Consider the following 23,312-nt stretch of genomic DNA (forward strand, 5'->3'; position numbering starts at 1 on the left):
CACACTTCATTATCCTCTTCCACAAGTGTTGGTCCTAAAAGTGCTCCTCAAGAAACTTCCTATGCCCTCATGTCCATCTCAAGGTCTGCTTCTGAGGGAACCCGACTGGAGACAATAGAACATTTTAATATTATTGACTCCAGAATGTGAGCAGTCCCCTTGTAGAGCAAGGGATGAACTGATATTCCTGTATTATTTGTTCTGGCAGGGGGAACATTTCTTACCCCTCCCCCATTCTGTTCTGTTCAGCGGAAAGCTTGTTCCTGAGATTACATTTCCTGGCTCTCTCACCCAATGGAGGCAGTGGTGGCAGACTGGGTGGCAGGCAGAAGCGAGTCAGGGGATTTCAATTCCTCTCTGCAGATCTCTGTTGGTATCTACACGTCCTATGTCCCCCTGGACAGCCCCTATTCTGGCGGACTCACTCCCAATGAACAGCCTCTGCTGTGTTTCTAGGTCCCACCAGTTAAAACCTGGGTCCTGAACCCACTATGTGACTGTGATCCAAGCATGTAACTAACTACAATTCCTGAACATACCAAAAGGATTTGTGCCCACTTAGTACATGTTCTCTCTGCCTGGTGAACCCAGCTGGTGTTTGTCAGAGCAGCTCCCATTCATCCACCAAGACTCAATTTAGGTTTTACCACCTCTTTGAAGCCTCCTCTAACCCTACCCCACCCCCAACATGTGTCCCTTTAGAGGCCTCTGCTTCTGTCACATAACATATATCATATAATTATCAGATATTTACTTGCCTGAGCAAAATGAAGCCTTCTACTTAAGGGCAAGATTGGTTTGGTCTTTCATCTTTGTATTCTAATGTAAATACAGGGCATCCAATATGGTAGGCAATCAATAAATGTTTCTGAAATGAATAATGACATAGAGAAGAGACAGGATTCTGTATGTCAAAGGCACATGTTTATGTGACATAGATTGGAAATTATAGATTTGGGGAAAAAAACATCATGGCATAGAGTCCTAGCTCCGTATTTGATAAGAACTTGGTGAAATAACCTTGGGCAAATGACTTAACCACTTTAAGCCTCATTTCCCTTACTGACACAATGAAAGTCATTTTAACACCAATTGCATAAGATTGTTATAAAACTAACGCAATATTCATAATGGGCAGGCTATCATTAAATATCTCCCTCATCTGTAGTGGCCTACCATGCAACCAAGTCCTGAAGCTTTTCAGCTGTAATTCTCACCCAGTCCTCCAAACCAATCACAGAGTCGATGGCAACTCCATAAAGATTAAAGAACAACAGCAGCAAACTGAAGCTCACAGAATTTATTTAATTTGTATAATGATTTACAGTGTGCTTGTCAGTATAGGCTACACCAAGCTGCCATAACAAACCAACTCTGAAATTTCATTGCATGAGTGGATAAAGATTTATTTCTTACACATACAAAACATGCTGTGGGTCCAATGGTTCTCACGGGTACCTTCATTCCAGCTTTTCTTCAGGGATCCAAGATTCTCTGTTTGCATCTGTGCCACTTTTTAACAGATGGTTTCTAGTGTACTGCATCAGGGAAAAAGTGATCTATGGGGTTGATTACATGTTGGCTTTTAGGTGCGGCAATCAACTGACAAACATGACTTCTAACCACAGCACATTGCCCAGAACTAGTCTTATGGCTCTGCCTAACTTCAAGGAAGCTGCCAAATATGAGTGAATATAAGGCTGTTTAGTGAATAGTAAATATTTCTGCCATACCTGACTGGTGATGTGTATGCCTTATATGCTCCAGAGGTACATTTGCCAGATAAAATACAGGACACCCAGTTAAATTTCAATTCCAAATAAATAAATATTTTCAGTGGGAGTATATCCCAGGTAATATTCAGAATACTGAAAGTAAAAGATTTAGCATTATTTATCTGAAATGCAAATTTTATTTGTTAAATCTGGCAACCTTATTCAAAGACCCTAAGTTACATTCATGACCAAACCTGTGCTAATCTGAAGTAGAGAATTATTGCCCCACCTAAAGATATTTAAACATTTCCAACTAAAGTAAACATATCTGCAGGTTAAACTTCACTATCCCCTTGACAATTTGCAACTTTAGCTACACCATCTTAACTGGGATCTCCATAACTCCATCACCAATGAATGATGTAGCTAGCCTTCTGCAACTTAAGAGGCTTGAATCTCAACTTTCCTTATGTGTAATATTAGGACCTTTTACTGGAAAATCTTGAGAGCAACTGTTCCTCATAAAATCTGGTATCCCAGAATGCTATTGTTACCTTTATAACAATGTGTCAGGATATTTATGAAAGCGTACCACGAATAACACTCCTGAGTATTCTCTCTCTCTCTCTCAAAGCAAGCTCCTCAGGAGGTCAGATAGTTATTCTAATGATAATGCTGTTGCTTAAAACATTTTTTAAATGTAGCGATGTATTAGTTATCTTCTCTTTCATGAAATTTTCACTTTCATGAAAGTGAAAATTTTTTTTCATGAAAGTGGATTTGAGTTTTGGAAAAAAAGTTATTCAGAGCCATGTCCAATGGATAGCCAGAGTGAAAATCTGGACAAAATATAAGAAGGATTTATCAAATAAATGAAACTGATTTGTTTTTGTAAATATTAAGCCACAAATTAGAAGCAGTTACTTTTAAGAGAGACATTCAAAAGCTGACTTTGAGTAATGGTCACATTACTGTAGTGGGTTGAATTGTTTCCCACCAAAAGATATGCCCGTGTCCAAATCCCCCAGAACTTGTGACTGTTGCTTTATAAGAGAACATGGTCTTTGCAGATATAATTCAGTTGAGCATCTTGAGATGATATGATCATTGTGTATTATCTGGGTGAGTCCTAAATCCAATGACCAGTGCCCTTATCAAATTAAGGCAGAGGGAGATCTCATGGACAGATGTGGAGGAGACAATGAGACTGGAGAGGCAGATATGGAGTGATGCTGCCATAAGCTGAGGAATTCAAACAGCCACCAGAAGCCAGAAAATGCAAGGAACCTTATCTCCCTTAGAATCCGAGGATCAGTATGGCCCTGCCAGATTTCAGATTCTCAGCCCTTAAAACTATGAGAGAATTTCTGTTGTGCATACCCACCAAATTCATAGTAATGTTTTGCAGCAGACTCAGGAAGGAAGCTAATACAGAAACTATCATAAAATCAATATACAAGATCAGTGTAGTTTTATTTATAATAGCAAAAACTAAAATTGCATAAGATGTGTACAATAGAGGGATCCTCAAAAATTAGCCTATAATCATATGACAGAATATAGATCATGTGGCAATCTTAAATAATGTATTTAAGATACACAAAAACACTTTGTAAAACAGTTTGAAAAGTCTATTATTCCATATTTATTTAAAATATATTAAGGATTAATATCTAGAATATATAAAAACTCCTACAACTAAACATCAGAAAACTCAAAAAGTGGACAAAGGACTTGGCTGGCTATTTCCCCAAGGATAATAACCATGTGACCAACAAACATGCAAAGATGCTCAACAAAACTAATTATTAGAGAAATGCAAATCAAAACCATAATGAGGCATTACCTTATACCTATTAGAATGTCTCTAATAAAAAACCAAATGGAAAACTAGTAGTGTTGGCAAGGATGCAGAGAAATTGGAGTTTTACACACTGTTGGTGGAACTGAAAAATGGTGCTACTGCCGTGGAAAACAGAATAGCAGCTCCTCAAAAATTTAAAAATAGAATTACCATATGATTCAGCAGTCCCACTTCTAGGTTTATATCCAAAAGAATTGAAAGCAGATCTCAAAGAGATGTTTGCATTTCTGTGTTCAAAGCAGTATTATTCAAAATAGCCAACTAAGAAGTGGAAGCAAACCATATGTCACTGACAGATGAATGTATATATCATGCACAATCCATATATACAATGGAGTATTATTCAGCATTAAAAAGAAAGGAAATCTTGTCAGATGTTGCAGTGTGGATGAACCTTGGGGATATTACGCTAAATGAAATAAGCAAGTTGCAAAATGACAAACATTGTATTATTTCACTTATCTGAAGCACCTAAAGTAGTCAAATGCATAGAAACAGAGAGGAGAATGGTGATCTCCAAAGGCTGGGGGGAGGGGAAAGTGGGGAGATGGGGACAGAGTTTCAATTTTGCAAGGGAAAGAGTCCTGGAGAGCCTCTGCTCAACAGTGTGAATACATAGAACACTGCTACATTGTACACTTAACAATAGGTAAGAAGGTTTGAAAAAGTTATCAAACTGTATATTTCAAGTGTGTGGCTTACTGTATATCAGTTATACCTCCATAAAGCCGTTTCAAAAACATATTAGAAAGGGGAATTTTAGCAAGTGACTAAAAGAAGACTGACTCCAGAGTCCCAGCTCTGTCTCCAGCTAGTGCCATGGACTTGGGCAAGTCATTTAATGACTTTGTTCCTCTGCCTTCTCCTCTGTGAAATAAAGTTTACAATAGTACCACCTTACAGAATTTTCTTTGAATTAGATGAGCTAATACCCATAAAGCAATTGGTCTAGTACCTTGTCAGTGCTAAATAAATGTAACGACCTATTAATCTCACTCCTAATGTATTTGTATATATGAATGTTATTTCTAAGTGATTATTCTACCAGAGATTTTTAATTATTTTCTTAGCTCATCAGAATTTTAAAATCTTTTTATTACCTATAATTTTGTATGTGTGATTTTATAATAAAACCATAAGAGGTTTTTTATGAATAAATAATAAGTCAGATGGTCCATCTTGTTTAGAAATTTGTCTCTTTTGGTAATACTGAGCAAAACATGCATTATTCATTATATTTTAGAAATCCTAATATTTTTAGCATTAATATTGAAAAAAGATACTATTATATATGTAGGAGAAAAACAGAGTTTATAATAACAATATGTAACTGTTTTGAAAATTAAAGTTTATAATCCTCTAAATTTTTATAGTCACATCATCAATCATAATTTCCTAACTGTATGTAGGCTGGGTGATAATAACCCAAATTAAATGCAAGGCCACAGAGGTTTTTTTATACAGGCTCCTTGTTGACCCAACTACCTTTGCAATGCTGGGAAAAGTCATGGTAGATTTGGTGTTGATCCTGCTTTTCCCCTGGACAGAGTGAGCTCTGGCCTGCTCTATCTCTCATTACTGTGATGACGGCTATATCCAGATGCCAAATACTCAGGAGACACTTCAATACAGTGTGAAAGACTGAACACTTCATCCCAAAAGAATGTAGCATTCCAAGAGAAAACAGGCCTCCTTCTGACACTAGTAAATTATAAAGGTGTGTGATAAATCAGGCATCAAATCGAGAAGCCAGAAATTCTTAACGGTGCTCTGCCCCTCACAGTGAGTCCCTCCTCCTCTCTTTTCAACATTGAAACTCATATATTTTAAATAATGGTAATAATAATAAAGTATGTAAATATATGCTAGTAGAAACAACAAAATGTTTTCAAATATAAAATATTACAATAAGCTATTATGCAATTGAGAAGGCTGTTCTACGTGGGAATTAGAGAATAAATAGATAGAGATATAACTAATAATCAAAATGTGCAATATCTGCCCTGGCTGGCATAGCTCAGTGGATTGAACATGAGCCTGTGAACCAAAGGATCAAGGTTCAATTCCCAGTCAGGGCACATGCCTGGGTTGCAGGCCAGTTCCCAGCAGGGGACGCACGAGAGGCAACCACACATTGATATTTCTCTCCCTCTCTCCTTCCCTTACCCTCTAAAGATAAATGAATAAAATCTTTAAAAAATACAAAAAAGTGCAATATCTGAAACTATCTAAGGGGACTTATTTTGAGAGGATGGACAAGAATATTTTGTACTTAGGGCACTGGTTTCTTTAATTTTCTTTCCTTCTTTTCTTTCATTTCTTCCTCCTCCTCCCCTCCCTTTATTCCTTCCTTTTACAGAAATTTTCATTTCTTTACATTCACAAAACAAAGTATTTAAAAAATACCAATTACTCAAAATACCAACTTCCTAAAGAAATACACAATAAAAATTTTTTTATTTATAAATTTTAGAGAGAGAAAGGGAAGGGGCAGAGAGAGAGAAACAGACATTGATTTGGCATTCCACTTATTCATCGCTCATTATTTGATCCTTGTTTGTGTCCTGAGCAGGGATTGAACCTACAGCATTGTTTTGTTGGGATGGCGTTCTAACCAACTGTGCTACCAAGCTACCTGGCCGGGGCTGAAATTTAAAAGAAAATTAAATCTAAGATAAAAAATATTACTGACATCAAAGAAAACATGGTGGGTTATTTTTCAAACAAATTTGAATAATCATATTTCAAACCAAAATATGTAAAATATTGTTTCTAAAATGACCAGTGCCTAAATTTGCTTTAAAAATGCATAATGATCTGCCTCACAAAACAGAAACAAATTACAGGTGTTAACTAAAATTTTCTAAATACTAGATTTATTTCTCTTGTTAAAGCAATGTATAATTCCAAGTATTTTTTGTTTCTTCTTCCTACTGTGGTGTAACTTACAGGAAGTATACATTTTAATGAATTCTTAAGTTATAGCCATGAACTAGTGGATCCACCCACTAGTTCAAGACAGAGAACTCCTAAAAGGCAAAGTTCCCTTCAATTTTAGGTACAGAAGTCATTCCCGAGGATATTGTTTAAGACTTCGATTGCTAGGCCACACTCCCAGGGACTCAATATCAGTAAGTCCGGGAGAGGTTCCCTGAGACTGAGTATGAAATAAGCACTGCCATCTGGAGAAATTGCCCACGAAGTAGGCCTAACTGGACTCATAACTCTAGATGTTCCATTACTTGCAAGATAATTTTACTGGAAAAATCTAGGTGGTTTTCTACTGAGGAAGAATATATATGACATTTGCTGTCTCTAAGTAATTTTAAGTTTTCATGTTATTTTCTCCTTCTTTGAACCAGAGTCTCCCAAATGAAGTTTCCAGCAGTTCATTGGCAAGATGAACACTAAGTGCCTAGTGAGTTTTTCATAAAAGTTAAATGTATTTAAGGATTGTTCTGTGTTTTGAGATTGTGTTCTTCCTGCTCTCAGGATTTTGAAATGTCCTTTTTTAAATGAAATCATTCCACGGTGATACAGGTTTTTTTTTGTTTGTTTTTTGCTTTTTAATGAAGAAAAGTAAAGACTTAGAAAGTCTCTGTTCTCCAAATTTCAAAAATCTGTGCTGTTGAGCCTTCAGGTCTGCTCCTGCAGTCCGAGTGCCACCAGGTGAAGCAGAATGTGACAGCCGTTCAACTGGGAACGTGGGGGCATTGCTCTCTGCCAGAGGATGTCTGATCTGACTGAAAAACGCCCACTGCCCAGAACAAAAAATGGCACCAGCATCCTTTCTCTCCTTATGTGAATATCATATTCTTTCTGTAAAAAATTTTCGAACTATGAGGAGACCTAAAACTACCAAACCATTGTTACTATATTGATTTATTTTTCCCAATGGTTTTAGTGCACAATTTTTCAAACGAGTCAAGACTATATATATATATATATATATATATATATATATATATACACATATATGACCACCTGATATATTTCTTCAACATTTTTCAATGTCACTAAAAATTTTTTCAGTGTAGTTTTATCTGTAGAATATTCTTTCCTATGAAAGCATCCTAATTTATTTTATTACTCCACACATAAATTTTAAACATAGAGATCATTTCCACTTTAAAGATATATAAATAACACTACAGTAACATTTTTGTATGCATTTAATAACTTCATTTAAAAATATTTCTTTAAGAGGCTTAAAAGAATGAGGGTATTAGCATTTTTAATACATATTGTGATTTAGTTATCTATAGCTGCCAAACAAAAACTCCAAAACTCAGTGGCTTAAAATGACAACCATTTATTATTCCTATACATAGCATCGTCTGGGTTCACTCATGCAACTGTCTTCAGCTGAAAGTTCAGCTGAGGCTGGAATGTCTAAGATGGCTTTACTCGCGTCTGGTACCTTAGCTGGAGTAGTTGGAAAAGCTGCTGGAGGCCGGCTTGGCCTCTCCCTACATAGTCTCCCATCACTCAGTAGTCTAGCCCAAAGTCATTCATATGACAGCTGGATCCTATGAGAGTTCAAGTGGAAGCTGCCAGGCTTCTTAAGATCTAAACCTAAAGGACAAACCAAGTCATGACATCAGAGCAGATTTAGGGGGAAGAGAAATAGACCCCATGTTTTAATAGAGGAGCTACAAAATCACAATGTAGAAGGGCACATGGGTGGAAGATATTGTTGTGGCCTTCTTTGGGAACAAATGACCATAAACTTTCATATTCTTATTTTTAATACCATCAATTTATAATAAAGACTGTGTGCAAAATATTCCTCTGTCAGACTGATGTGAATTGAAAAGTCACCAAGGATGCATAGCAACAACCCTCAGATGGCCCTGATGGGAGTGTTGTGTTGAATGCCCAGTTTAGGAAGCCGTTTGGCAGCCACTGCTGAAGTTCCTAGGTACATACTTGAAGAAATGGGTGCACAGGTAGAGGCAATAAATGTATAAGAAGGTGCAAAGCAGCATCACTCATAGTTCATTAGAGCCCCAAATTGAAAACAACCCTGAAGTTCACTGACCCTAGAACAGATTTTAAGAAAACATGGGATATTATTGAGCAATGAAAGTAAGCAAATTATCTACTCCACAACATGCATGAATCCTTTAAGCATAATGTGGAAGGTAAAATACAAGTCACAAAAGAGTGCATGCAATGTAATTTCATTTATGTAAAGTTTAAAAATAAGCAAAACTCTTTTCTGAGTCCAAGGTTTCCTCCCGCCCCTCCCGCCCCAGCTTTAAATGCAGTTCACAGGGATTCGGGAGACCTGGAGGAAGCCCAGGTTTTAATTCGCTGTAGTCCTACAAAATAAAAAAACACAGCAACCAATGAGGAAGCTAAAACATCAGGGCAACGTTTACAAAAAAGCCAGGGGACGCAAAAATACAAGTGGGCGAGGCCAAAACCCCATAGTCCCAGATTCTCAGTGTCTGTGCGGGAAGGAGAGAGCCAACTGGTGGGTGCGCCTGGCCACCGAGTGCGTGTGCGCTTTGGGCTCAGCAGTGGGCCACGCTCAACCCACTTGGGAGCTAGCGCTTACTCCGCTCTCACTGGGCCACGCTCCAGCCTGCAAGACTTGCAGGGGCTAAAGCAGCAGAACTCCCTGTAACTCCAAAACTGTGACTGGATGGCGCTCTGAACTGGGGCGGGACCCCACACTAAGTAGGAGAAGCTGCGAGGAAAGTAAATCTCAGCAGCACCTGTACAAACTGGGATAATGTAAAAGTCTAGGAGGTTGGAAACCGTCTAGGGAATCCGAGTGCAAGTCACCAAGGTTTTGACCACTACACAAAAACAACAGAGGAGGGAGCACGTTAAGTCAGAAAAGCTCTTCGCCTACCTCCCTGCAAAAGTTCAATACAAAAACCAATTTCCCATAGAAATGAGCATGAGGAGTGTGGCAAGGGAAAATCCCATACAAAATGATGATGATGATGATGATGAAGGAGGAGGAGGAGAAAACTAAGACCCCCACAGACAAGGAAAGCAGGCCCAGAAGATGCGCCCACCATTTCAAAACAAGCCTAAAAGACAATCAAGCTGTGAACAGGCATCATAAACCAAAGTTAGAGAAGCTCAGCAATGAGGTTACAGAACTCAGAAAAGAATTAAAAATAAAAGAAAAAAATCATTTCAGAAACAAAGCCAAGGCCAAAAGTAATATAAGAGCATATAAAGACAACAATGCCTTCAAAGACATAGAAAGTGAAAAAGAGGAATTTTAATTTTTTTAAATAGTTTTAAAAATCAAAAAGAAATGAAGAATGAGAAAAAGCTGCCAGTACACAGATCTTTTCCAGCTGCTCCAGAAGGGGGTCTCTGCTTTTTACCTATTGCTGCTTCACAACCTCTGCGTTAGGCATCTTTGTAGCTTGTGGTCCCATTCAGTTTTTGTCACAGGACAAGTAAAGAATATTTTTGTTAAATAAGTGGTGTTTGACTCCTGTGATAACTCCCTCACCTACTATCTTCAGGACTCAGAGAAGCTTTCAAAGATAAGAAACAGCACTAAGCCCACTCCCTTCCTTCACTGGCATTGAGTTAATGTTTCCATTGTCCCTTACAAAGATAAAAAAGGGGGAAGCTCCCTTTCAGAGATCAAATACCAGGAATCAAGGCATTTCTCAGGTTCTTTCCTTTTTCAATAGCTCTACTTCCCCTCAAGCCCACTGTCTTCCAGTATATAAATTTTTTTTCTATCATGTAAGAAATTTTCAGGACACAAACATATTCTTTTGGCCTAAATAACACATATTAATTCATTCATAATAGTTATGAATAGTTACAATGCCACAAAGAGTTAGTTATCACACAGTAATGAATAAGACCACAGATTAGGTTCCTGCCTTCACAGAATTACCTTAAGGTGAGAAGGATGTAAACCAGTAAACATATAAACAAGATCATTATAGATTTTGATAAGCACTGGGAGGGAAATAAAGAAGGTGATGAAAGGGGAGAAGCAATTCTAAATAGCAAAATCAGGGAAGGCTTCTCTAACCATACCCATAGTTTGATAACATGAAAATTTTCACATCAGTCCCAGTTGTTCTTATTGTTTGGGGCTACCTACAGGCCTTTCTTATTTTTTCCGTTTCTGACATTGTAGAAGTCATACTTTAGTGGGAGAGACAGCCGTGTAAACAGATAAGTAAATACAATGTGACAAAGGGTAAACCACAGTTATGAACACTGTTACTCTTCTTCCTAGTTAACTCTTGTGCCTTGCGCCTCTGGAGTCATTGGAAAAATTCTGTTTTCCTGTTTGGGTTCCAGGATGAAATTCTGCCTGGCTCCCTACATCATCTCAATATTTACTTTTTATTTTTGGGGCTAGATCCAAAGAAACTTGACTTGCATAGATCCTAGCATTGACTTAAGACACATAACTTAAGAGTAACATGGAACATTTATTTTAAAATGCCTTTCTTAAAGAGGCATTTTCTACATCAAAATTTTTCATGTCATATTTTTTCACATCAAAATTTCCAAATAAGTGCTAAATAAATTTTTTTTTAGCCAGATCATTGAAGCTGGTTGTTAGTACACAAGAGAATGTGTGCAAACGATGACTGACATTGTTAGAAATCTGTGCTGCATCTCGGTATCACTGTATTTCTCTCAGCATGTTAACCAATCATGTTGTTCTGGTAATCAGTGAAGGTTTGCTTGGACTGCGGGAATTTCTCTAGACAGGTAACACAGATACCAAATAGTATATAAAAAACACAGAGAATTAGAAGTATTTGAACAAATACGTAGGTATTTTATGTTCTGAAGTGGCTAGTCATCGATATTATTAGCTTGTCAACTCTTAGATTCATCACAATTCTTTCAGATTCTTCTCAGATACCTCCCACGACTGGGGATTGCCACCCCCCCCCCCCCCCCCCCAAAGAATGAGGTGGCCACATTCCAGGTCCCAGCGTTGGGGACAGATGAGAAAGAGCAGCAACGGCTCCCTCTGTCTAATATCCTTCAGTTCCCATACCACAAGGTCCCAGAACACAGTCGAGTGAGCCGTCAATCCCAGGTTTATATGAGGTGCTAATGAAGGGAGTTAGGTCTTCTGAAGCCGCCTTCACTCTCTGTGATTCCTTCATGAGGATGACAGCAGGACCGAGGCTTCTGGAAATTCTCACACAGGCGTGAGGTGGCGTTCCAACAAGGTCCCTCCAGAGCAAGAACATGAGGTCAGAAAAAAGTCACCTGCTAAAGATACACACTCCAAAAAGCAATAGCTATTTTTTGGGGGAAAAAACTTAGCAAACACCTAGATGTAAGAAGAGTCTGTGTTTTCCATGTAATGAAAGCACTCCATTAATGCCTCATGCACAGCTCTGTTGTTGCCCTTACTACAGTGCAATAGTCTTGGTCTGTGTATCTGTCCCTTCTGCCTGTGAGTTCTTGTATGAGGAACAGCATTTTTGTCATTTCCTTAACCTCAGAGTCTAGCACTGTGTCTGGCACAGAACAGGTAGCAAATAGTATGTTTTGAACAGACACACTGGAAATAAAACTACAGGAGACATATTAAAATGCAACAGGCATCTCCATGCAGTATATAAAAAGGTAATGTGATTAAAGTAACGTCATTTAGTGTTATTTAGAAATATCTAAGAAAGCTAATCAGACACAAGCATTCTAAAAATGTATCCACTACACTAGACTATTGCAAAGTATGGATAAATTTATTTCAAGAACCTGTAGATCTGGAGACCCAGGCTCTATGCACATTTATTCATCTCTGGAGCATTTCTTGAGTGCTTGTCATGTACCAGGAGCTAAGATTGGAATTGGGTCTATAAAGAAAGATATTCACTGTCCTCCTATTCAATATGGTTATAGTCTAGTAGGAGGAAACATTTTTAAAAATGGGCTCAAATGTTACAGGCCCTGAGATAAGTGTGTTGCCAGCAGAGAGGGCAGGAGGGAGAGATTACTTCAGATATGCTCTGCTGATGGGCTTCCTCTGGGTCCTACAAAGGGAAGGCATCATCATCAAGGTGGGAGGAGCAGAGGTGCATTTTAAACTGAAGGAGCTGCTGGAGAGCAAATGAAGAAACAATGAGCTCGGAGGCCTGTAGAGCAGAGCTTAGAGTGAAAGGGTGTAGGGCTCTGGAGAGATAAGGTCCTAAAGAACTTGATATATGGCGCTAAGAGGTTTTTGTTTTATACTATATAAAGTAGGAAGTGCAAGTACATTAGTTTTCTAGGATATCCATAACAAAGTGTAGCAAATTCTGTGGATTAAACAACAGATATTTATTTAATCACAATTCTGGAGGCTATAGATCCAGGATGAAGGTGGTTACAAGGTTTTTTCTTTTAAGGCCTCTCTCCTTGGCTTAGAGATGGCCACCTTCTCCTTGTGTCTCCACAGGTCTCTCCTGTGTATGTTTGTGTCCTAATCTCCTCTTATTATGAGGACACCAATCATACTGGATTAGAGCCCACCTAATGACATCATTTTAATTTGATTAGCTCTTAAAAGGCCCTATCTCCAAATATAGTTACATTCTAAGGTCCTGGAGGTTAGAGACTTCAACATATGAATTCCAGGGGAAGGGAGGAGGAGGACACAGTTCAATCATAACAGTGTTACGTGTGCATTTAGATCACCCGGGCAGCGGGGTGGAGGATAAGCAGACAGGTGCAGAACCCAGGACAGGGAGACCCTTTGGAAGAATATTACAGTTGTGTATGAGAGAGATGGTCAGAACCTGAACTAGAGACAGAAAAGTACATCAAAAGATGTTAAAAAAGTCACCATGAAAACTGGCCTGCAGGACAGACTTCATACTCCTCAATGGAGCCCACAGCACGTTTGACAATGGACCCCTACATGCAGACTCAGGTCTTGCCATTTGACATCACACATGCTACCCCCTAGGCATAAAATCTTTCCTGGTGTCTCCAAAGACACTGTGTCTTTTCTTAGGGCTAAGCCTGTGTGTCTTGCTCTGCCTGAAACATTCTTTCCCCTTTTTTTAGGCAGCCGAACATCTACCCATTGGGGTAAAGGTAGTCTAATGTTGCCTTCCCATGAAGCTCCACCTTTTCTCTGGTAGTGAGTCACTTCCCCCCCCACCCCCCGTCGACTCCCAGGAGCATTTATTTTGTGCATAGATGCTCTCCTATTGGGCTATAATTATTTCCCTTTTTTACATGCTTGCTAATTCCATTAAACTGTAAACTCCTTGTGGGCTTGTATTAGTTTTCTTTTTTTGTTTCCCCAAAACTTGAGATTGTTAGCAATCAATAGATAGCATTCAATAATACTCAATGAATGTATGAGAATCAAAGTCTCCACCTGACACCACCTAGATACTACCAGGTGAGCCCCTGCCTATCTTTCCAATGTAATCTCTCTTTTAAACTAAAACACTGGGAAGAGACTAAACTAAAAAGTCAGATTTTCCACATTTTGAGCTAAATCTCTCTTATAAAAAAGAAACAAGATATTTTCAAAAACCAGCAAGGAAAATTCCAGAGGAAAAGCCAGGCAAATCAGCAGAGTTTCCAATCTGTCACCACTTTAAACCATCTTGTAAATCACTTCCAGTTTAATTTTAAAGGACAAAACACTACTATCTTCATGGTTTTTTTCTTTTTAAGAATTTAATGAGAGGCTCCCATTGCCTATCTGATCAAGTCCAAGTTTTCCAGTCTGGTTTTGAAGAACTTCCACAGCCTGGCTGCATTTCATCTATACAATCCACTGTCTGTGCAACTATCAGAATTACCTTCCAGAAACACAGATTGAATTATGCACTCTCATACTCCAAAAATACTCTAAGAGGCCTCATGACCTCAGTTCAATTTCAAATTCCTCACATAGGCATTCTACTATTTGGCCCTGGTCTTTTTTTCTGGTATATCTTCCCTGATAGTCTTCAATCTTCCGCTAACTTTCCAAGATGTCTTTCTCAAATATTTCTTATATTTTCCTGGTTTTGTGACCCTACTGTGTTTAAATTGTTCCTGAACCACCTGCACTACTCTCTTCCATATCTGTTCTAAAAGTTAGCAGTCCCAACAGAAAAAAAAAATCCAATCTACATTTCACTGCTTCCCTTTCATGTAAAATTCTTCAAAAGGTCTGTTTATAAGTGTGGTATCACTTTCTTTCCTCCCATCTTTTAAGCTCACTCCAGACTTTCATCTATCACTCATTGAAACTGTTCTTATCAAAGTCATCGAAGACCTGCATATTTTCAAAGCCAGTAGGCAATAGTACTCAGTCGTCACCTTGAACTAATGGCACCATCAAACATAGTCTGTTGCTTCTTGCTGCTTGGACCACTCTCCTTCTTTGGTGCCTGAGACACCACTTTCTCTTGTTCCTCTTCTTCTGTCCTCCCGCTACTGGCCAGGCCTTCTCTGGCTTCCTTATTTAGTCTGAACTATCCCAACGTCTACAAATTGAAGTGCCTAAGATTCAGTCCTGTTCATCTCTTTTCCCAAAACATTCATACTCCGATCTCATCTAGTCCCATGCGTCTAAATTTCCCTTTTTTAAATTGTTATTCAATTACAGTTGTCCCCATTTCCTCCCCCCCCATTACTCGCTCTTGCCCTAAATTTCATTAATACATTGACAAGATCTAGTTTTCCATCTTTAATTCTTACCTGTTTCTTGAATTCCAGATTCATATGCACCACTACCCAATCAGTATTTCCACTTACATGTCTAATAAGCATCCCAAACAGAAGATGTCCAAAACCAAAGTCTTGATTTTAAAGAGGAGAGATCCTCTTTAAAACATGCATCTATCACATACCTCCTCATCTCAGCGAGTGGCCCCTCAGTTCTTCTACACCTTAGAATCATCTTGGATTATTCTCTTTCTTGTCTAATTCATTAGCAAACTTTGCTAACTCTGCATTCAAAATACATTCTACTGTCCACAACTCTTTCAACACTACCACTGTAGTCTAAGCCACCATCATCTCTTGCTTGAATTATTTCAATAGTCTATTAACTGGTCTCTCTGTTATATTTGTCCTTTACCCCTCAATCCCTGAAAGTAGTCTTTGTAAAACGTAACTTTGATTTATGTGACTTCTTTGCTCAAAATCCTCCAATATCTTCCAACCCCATTCAGAATCCAACCCAAAGTCCTGGTTAACGTGGTCTACAAAGCATTACATCACCTGGCCCACCACTCCCTCTCCAAACTCATCTTCTGCCACACTTCCTTGTGCTCAATCAGCTCTTGAACTTCTGGATTCCTTACTATTCCTCAAGGAAACCAAGCATATTTTTGCTTCAGCACCTTTATAATGTTTCTCCACCTGGAATTTTCCTCCTCTAGAAAGCCACAGGCTCCCTCACTTTAGGTTTCTCTTCAAATTCTGCCTTATCAGAGAGGCCTTTCTTGATCACTTTATATAAATTAACAACCTTTTCTCACCATTATCTAACTTTTACCTTGTGTATTGTTCTTTATAGCACTTATCACCACCTAACAAAATATATATTTGTTAATATGTTTTAACTGTCTCCTTTGACTTGAATATAAGCCTCTTTAGAGATGATGGTTTGTTTTCTTCACTGGTAAATTCCAGGACCTAGAAGAGTGCCTAACACATTGCAAGTATTAAATTTATATTGAGTGAATGAATAATTATCACCTATTAGATAGATGTGGCCGGGGTTAGCTCTGGCTGATTATATATTCCCATTAACATCTAGCTTAGTACTTTTCATATGATAAAAGTTTATAATGTTTGTCAAATTACATTACCTCTTATTTGTCTCCGCTTTTTACAGATGCTCTCTGTTCCTTTTTGGCAAGTTTCCGTAATGTCACCTGCTTCTTTCCTTCCTCCATCACAGTTCACTTTCACTTTAAAGCCTCAATTCTTGATATTTTTCTCTTTAACTTCTTCTTTTCCCGTCTATATTCTAGCGCAACTTTAGTCTGTCAGATTCCAGGAAATTTCAGAGTACAACTGTCACTTCTCAGTTCTTAGAGGCTACAAAGACTATCCCCCAGAGTTTAACAGCCTATACTATTATGCATTCTCTCATTGGAGTTCTGCCTGGCTTTCCAAACAATACTGTAAATGGCACAATGACAGAGACCACATCATACTCCCAAATCCTTGAAAACATCTAGCTCAAGGTTACATGCATGTTAAGTAAGTAATAACTACATCAACTAATCCAGAATAGTATCTCCATTGGCATATTTGACATCACCTTGTAGATAGCTAACAAGGATCTTATTCTACCTCAAATAAAATTCCTGGTTTTAGCACCCATATATATTCTTTGCCGTTCTTGTCCCCCATATTCTAGTTACCAGCAGGTATCCACTTTCTTAGGTCTAAAGTCTGGGAATCATTTTTAAAGTTAAACTTTTATCCTGAGATAGTAGATTCACATGCAGTTGTAAGAAACAATACAGGCAGATCTTGTGTACCCTTTCCTCCAGTGGTAACATCTTGCAAAATTATAGTACAATCTGGCAGTTCCTCTAATAAGTAAACATAGACTTACTACATAACCCAGCAACTCCACCTCTGGATATATACCACATACCCAAGAGAAATGGAAATACATACCCATATAAAAACATGTACATCAATGTGTATAGCAGCATTATTCATAGTAGCCAAAAGGTAGAAACAACCCAAATGCCCATCAATGAATGAATGGGTAAACAATATTTAGTATATCCAGAAAAATGGACATTATTTGGTCATAAGGAATGAAGTACTGATATATGCTATAATGCAGATGAACCTTGAAATATTATACTAAGTAAAAAATGAAAGACCACATATGACATGATTCCATTCAAATAAAAGTCCTGAATAGGAAAATTTACTGAGACAGAGAGTAGATTAGTGGTTGCTTAGGGTTGGGAGAGAGTGAGTAAGACGATGAGATGGAGAAAATGACATCAGAGAGGTAATGGGTTTAGGGGAACTAGAGCTTTTTAGGTCATAATTAAACATACTCTTTACCATGAGTGAGATGGCAAGGCTTGGAGGATTTTGAACACAATTGAACTTTAAAAGTCACTCTGGCTGCTGCATGGAGAATGAATGACAGGAGGAAAAGAGGGGAAGCAAGGGGAATACTGAATAAAGTTATTCCAAAAAATAAAGCAAGAGATGATGATGGTTTGGACTAGGGATTGACTTTGGAGGTGGTTTGAATTGATTGGATCTGGATGTGCTTTAAAGGTCAGAAGCAAAGGATTTGTTGGGTTCAATGTAGAGCATAAGAGAAAAAAAAGGTCAAGGATGAATCCAAGGTTTTTGGTCTGAGCACCTGGACAGATAGAATTGGACTTCACTGAGCTGGAGGAATGCAAAAAGGAGCAGGTTTTGATGAGCTAAATGGGGGTGTTTGGTTTTGGACATATTATTGTTGAGATGTTGTGTGCCAGCTAGATATTTGTGAGCCTGCAGTCTCTGTTGAGGCCATCATTTGAGAGCTGTCAATGTGCAGATGTTATTTAAAGCATTAGGTCGAACAACATCACTTAGGGCACTGGCCTAGAGAGAGAAGAGGTAAGACACCAAGACACTCCAAAATGAAGACGCCTGAAAATGAGAAGGTACTAGCAAAGGACACTTCAGAGCACTTAGGATAAATTCCACACTCTTTACCTTGATCATGATCTACCCTTTTTATTGCCATTAACTGCACTCTTCAATCATGCAAGATATTCAGTTTTTGAAACACATCAAGTTCTTTACTGTCTCATGGTTTTTGTTTTTGCTGTGCTTTTTATCAGGCATGTTTTTACATAGGTTCTAATTTTGGTCACCTCTTCTCTTACCATCTCAGGTAAATTGTTACCCTACCTGAGTTTTGCTTATCTTAATTCCCATCTGAGTTTTCTCTAACTACTCTTAAAAGGCCCAACTTGACCATCCCCACTAAGTTATAGCTCTTCATTTTACTTCTTTCCTGTCTAGAAACAACTTAACAGACCATTACTATATGCCAAACAGAAGCTCATATTTCTCCATGCATGTGACTTTCTGGAGAGCAGGGGCCTCGACCTGCTCTGCCTCACCAATTAATTCTGCCTTCAATATATATTAATGGAATGAATCACAGGGCACGGACAGGCTTTCAAACAGAAGAAACGAGCTGGCGTTCAGCTTTGTCCCAAAGTAGCCTAGAGCGGCCGTCCCCAACCTTTTTGGCACCAGGGATCGGTTTTGAGGAAGACGGAGGGACGAGGACGGAGCTCAGGTGAGCTTAGCCAGCTGGCCCACTAGTGATAGGGGACAGAAGTGAGCAGAGTTCCACCCACTTGCCTGCTGTGGTGGTGGGGGGCGGGGCGAGGCCACAGAAGGCGGAGCTGAGAGGAGTGTCCTGGATGACCAGGTTCGTATTGGTCAGGGACGCGAAGTTTAGCCAGCTGGATGCTCTGCGCATGCGCTATTGTTCCGGAGCGGCGGCCCAAACACATCCCCGGGCCCAGTTTACCAACTGCGCACGCGCACTGTGGGGACTGTCCATTTGTCTGTCGGTGCTGTCAATAAAGTTTTAATAAGGAAAGACCTTTTCTTTGGCAAGATGGCGGAGTACGACCTGACCACTCGCATCGCGCACTTTTTGGATCGGCATCTAGTCTTTCCGTTGCTTGAGTTTCTCTCCGTAAAGGAGGTTAGTGGGGCTTTAAGTGCGAGGAAGTTGTGGGAGCATGTGAGGTGCGGAGCAAGGCCGAAAGGCGGCGGCGGTAGCTCTAGGCCTAAGTGACACACGTGTGGGATGGCCGCGAGTTTGGTCCCCGGCCGTGCAGTCAGTACCTTCTGGTAGTTTAGTGTCGTCAGAGTTGATGGGTATCGCGGAATGCGGCCCCGACGAGGGGCAAGGTGACAATTTGAAAGAAATTCATAGAAAAAAGCCGTCACGGCTTTACTTGAGATGCCGGTGGCCGAGGGACTTCCGCGTCGGTTCATTTCGGAAGTTGACTATTGGCTGTGGTGACGCTGAAGCTTTGCTTAAAATCGACTTCTAAAAGCAAATAGGAGGGTTAGCTATTTTTATTTTTCTTTCGGGACTAGCGGAAGGGTGTGCTTGCCTTGCCGGGTCGCTTGGATTAATTTTGTTACACTTAAGTGAAATATCCAGCACTTTTAGTTCCGTAAAGTTGTGAGTTACTTGCTTTGAGTTTTCCCGGTCTTTCGATAAGTAGCCACTTCTGAATGTGTAGCCTATTTTGTTGCATGGGGACAGGGACCCCAACCAACCCGAAAAAGCAAAAACGACAAGTTTGAACCTGACAGTTCTTTCCCCGTTATAGACATTTACACTTCCAGTGATTTGAATTGGTATAGACGTTCATTTAGCTACTCAAGAGATACCGAATAAATACTGTGTGACTCTGGTACCTCATTCTTAAAAATGTCTCAGCGCTGAGAGTTTTGAAATAGTCAGCTTAGGTTATACTTTGAGTTTATTGGGAAATTGATGCATTTTAGTAATCAAAGTAGTATTACTGTGATGAAGGGATTAGAATATAGGCCAGAAAAAATAAAGGAATTCTGTTTGTGGAAGCAAATTACAGCATAAGTCTACTTAGGGACATAACAAATCGGCTAACTCAACAGTAATGGGACAAAACAGCGCTAGAAATAAACACTATGTTGTTCTGATAACTTTTCAAGTCTTGTTGGTAATTAAGGTTTATCAGATATAATCCTTAAGTTCGTATGATACTCTTCTAAAGACTTATAGACAACTCTGAAGTTGTTAATGTTAGAGAATACCAAGTTTATTTTCAAAATATTCAAATATGGTTTACAAAGCTTTATTTTGAAAAGATGTATTTTTGCCTTGGTTTTTCTTCACATAGGATGTACTTAGCATCTATATTTTAGAACTCGACCATAATAGTTCAGTGTGCATTGTGTTTTCTGGATAGATAAGGATAATTCACCACAGCTCAAGGGACAGAAATAACCATATTTTGAATCTTTTGCTAGCTCCTTGGAGAAATGCTTCTAAACTAACCAAACTTTGTTATCTTATAATGTGTTTGTTGTGCTTTCATCTTAAGTGAAAGGGAGGAATATGTAAGTGTAAATTAGTGTTTCACGGGGCAAAACAAAAACCATAAATGGCAGCTGAGACTCAGTGTAACAGGTCCAGCGCTTCCCTTGGAGAGAAAGTTTGTGAGATGGCCATAATGCACCCAAGAGGAAGACCAGACAGTTGCTGGAATATTTGCTCAGCAATCTACTAAGTACAGGGCTATTGTGGAAGTGTAATAAATCCAAGGTAAAATGCAGATATCTCACTGCTAGAATCATACCTATGTTTTAGAACGGATAAAGGTCTATAGATATAGACCTTATATATAAATATAAGGCAAAAATAATGTGTCAAGGAAGTACTGGAAGAGTGCTATCAAAATTGAGATTCTAGTCAGTGGGCAAAAAGGACTTTGAGGAAAAGAGGCTATGTAGTTTTTGAAGGCTAGGTGGTACAAGAGTCCATGATCGTGATATGTGAGGGCAGTTTAATACTGCAGAAAATACAAGCTCCATGAGAACAGAAACTTGGTTCTTCTCTGTGTTCTCAGCACATAAAACAGAGTTTGGCATAAAGGTATTTAAAGATTATTTAATAAATAAGTAAATGAACACATATTTGTGTCTACTGTTTTTTTAATCTCATGCAAAGTGGAAAGTCAGGTGATATTTAGGGTTTTGGGCACTGGAGTCCTATTTGGGTTAGGATTCTGGCTCTGTTCACTTAATACATGTGTGCCCTTGAACTGTTTCTTTTTCATCTTAACTAAGGATTTTCTGATGCATAAAGTGTTGGTACTACCACCAGCCTCATGGGAAGATTTTTTTCCCTCTCATGGAAAATTTTTTTCCAACCTCATGGAAAAATTACATGAGATAATGCGTAAACAAGGGGGAAAACAAAAAAACCCAGAATTTATTTATAAAAAGTTGTGTATTCTTACATATTTAACCTCCGTCACCTTCAAAGTAGTCTCCATTTGATGGTGTATACTTATTCGAGGCATTTTTTCCACAGGTCAAAACAGTTTTGAACTCATTGATTTTGTTGCCTTTTGGTGCTTCTGCCATTTTGTCTTACCTCTTCCTCCTCTGCAAAGCATTTCCCTTGGGGGACTTTTTTCACCAGGAACACAAGGGAAACAAAAGTCACTCCTGGTGAGATGGGATAAATAGGGAGGGTGGGGTACTTGGGCCATGCTGCCTTTTTTTGGTAGAAAACTGCTGCTCATCGCTGCACTGGTAAATCACCCATCATGAAATGGGCAAGTGCATTGAAGACTCTTCAGAAAAATTCACTGAACCCAAACTCAGCCTCAGAACAACGCCAGCTGGTACAGTGATAGAGATAGATGGGTTCTTAGAACTGCAGCTACTAGGCATGGGGAATGGGGGTGCTGTACTACAAGGGGCCTGCCCTCCAGAAAATAATTATGGGTTTTTGGGGGTCCCCCCCCCCGTAAAGCACTTAGCCTTGTGGGACAGAGTAAGTATTCCTAAATATTTTCTGTTAGGAGTTTAGCCCATCCTGTAGGAGAGGGGAATGAGACAGCTAGTGGGGTTTTAAGGAGTGAGGTAAAGATGAAAATGGTGACTGAGGAAACAGACTAAAGACAAGTAGAAGGATTGGTAAGTGTGGAGGGCCCAGCTGAGATTGGGAATTATACAGTTATATAGCTGGTGGTCATTCTCAGAGTGAGGGGAGCAGTGGAAGTAATGTAGAAATATTTGGAGGTAGTCTTGTAGGTAAATAATAAGATTAATTTGAAAAAGAATTAATGGTCAACAGATAAAAGTACAAATGTGACTGAATATATATTGCCTAGTTTTGAAACATTTTATAGTCATAGTCATTCTTAGCCAGAAGATAGAAAATAGATAACTTTTTCCCCCACAGAGCTAGAGATTGACATTGAATTTTATTTGGTCAGAAAAAAAGGATGGAATCAGTGATACCACTAGAAAGAAAAATCTTTGAAATAGCCAAAAAAGATAGCTGAACTAATGTAGAAGGTTATAACCAAAAAGGATGACATAAAAATTAGAACAGAGGGTAAGCTGAGGAAAATGGAGCATTTTTAAAGTTGCTTTATTTATTTATCCATTCATTTTTAACTTATTTTTAATTTCATTATTACTGTTTTTTATTCTAATTGTTGTTCAAGTATAGTTTTCTGCCTTTTACTCCTATCACAGCCCAGCCCTCCCCAACCCCTCTCGTTTCCACCCACCCTTGTTTTTGTCCATGTGTCCTTTATACTTGTTCCTGCAAACCTTTCCCCTTTTCTCCTGAAATATCCTCCCCTCTCCCCTCTGGTCACTGTCAGCCTGTTCTCTATTTCAGTAATTTGGTTATATTTTGCTTGTTTGTTTTGTTGATTTAAGTTCCTGTTAAAGATGAGATCATATTTGTATTTGTATTTGTCTTTCACTGCCTGGCTTATTTCACTTAGTATAATGCTCTCCAGTTCCATCCATGCTCTTGCAAAGGGTAAGAGCTCCTTCTTTCTCTCTGCTGCATAGAATTCCATTGTGTATATGTACCCTAGTTTTTTGATCCATTTATTTACTGATATGCACCTAGATTGCTTCCAGCACTTGGCTATTGTAAATTGTGCTGCTTCGAACATTGGGTTGCATAGGTTCTTTTGGATTGGTGTTTCAGGGTTCTTAGGATATAATCCTAGCAGTGGAATAGC

General features: G+C 38.9%; 1 protein-coding gene across 1 annotated transcript in view; it reads left to right on the forward strand.

The window, feature by feature from the left end:
• Positions 1-19,121: 19,121 nt before the first annotated feature.
• The window catches only part of EIF3E (eukaryotic translation initiation factor 3 subunit E), a 56,846-nt gene continuing 52,655 nt past the window's right edge, over positions 19,122-23,312 (forward strand). The window contains exon 1 of the mRNA XM_037166900.2: positions 19,122-19,243. Coding sequence (XP_037022795.1) covers positions 19,154-19,243 — 90 coding nt within the window. The 5' untranslated portion in view covers positions 19,122-19,153. The remainder of the gene's footprint in view (positions 19,244-23,312) is intronic.

The sequence above is a fragment of the Artibeus jamaicensis genome, unplaced genomic scaffold (genome assembly GCF_021234435.1).
Source record: "Artibeus jamaicensis isolate MK-2021 breed Jamaican fruit bat unplaced genomic scaffold, CSHL_Jam_final scaffold_916, whole genome shotgun sequence".
NCBI lineage: Eukaryota > Metazoa > Chordata > Mammalia > Chiroptera > Phyllostomidae > Artibeus > Artibeus jamaicensis.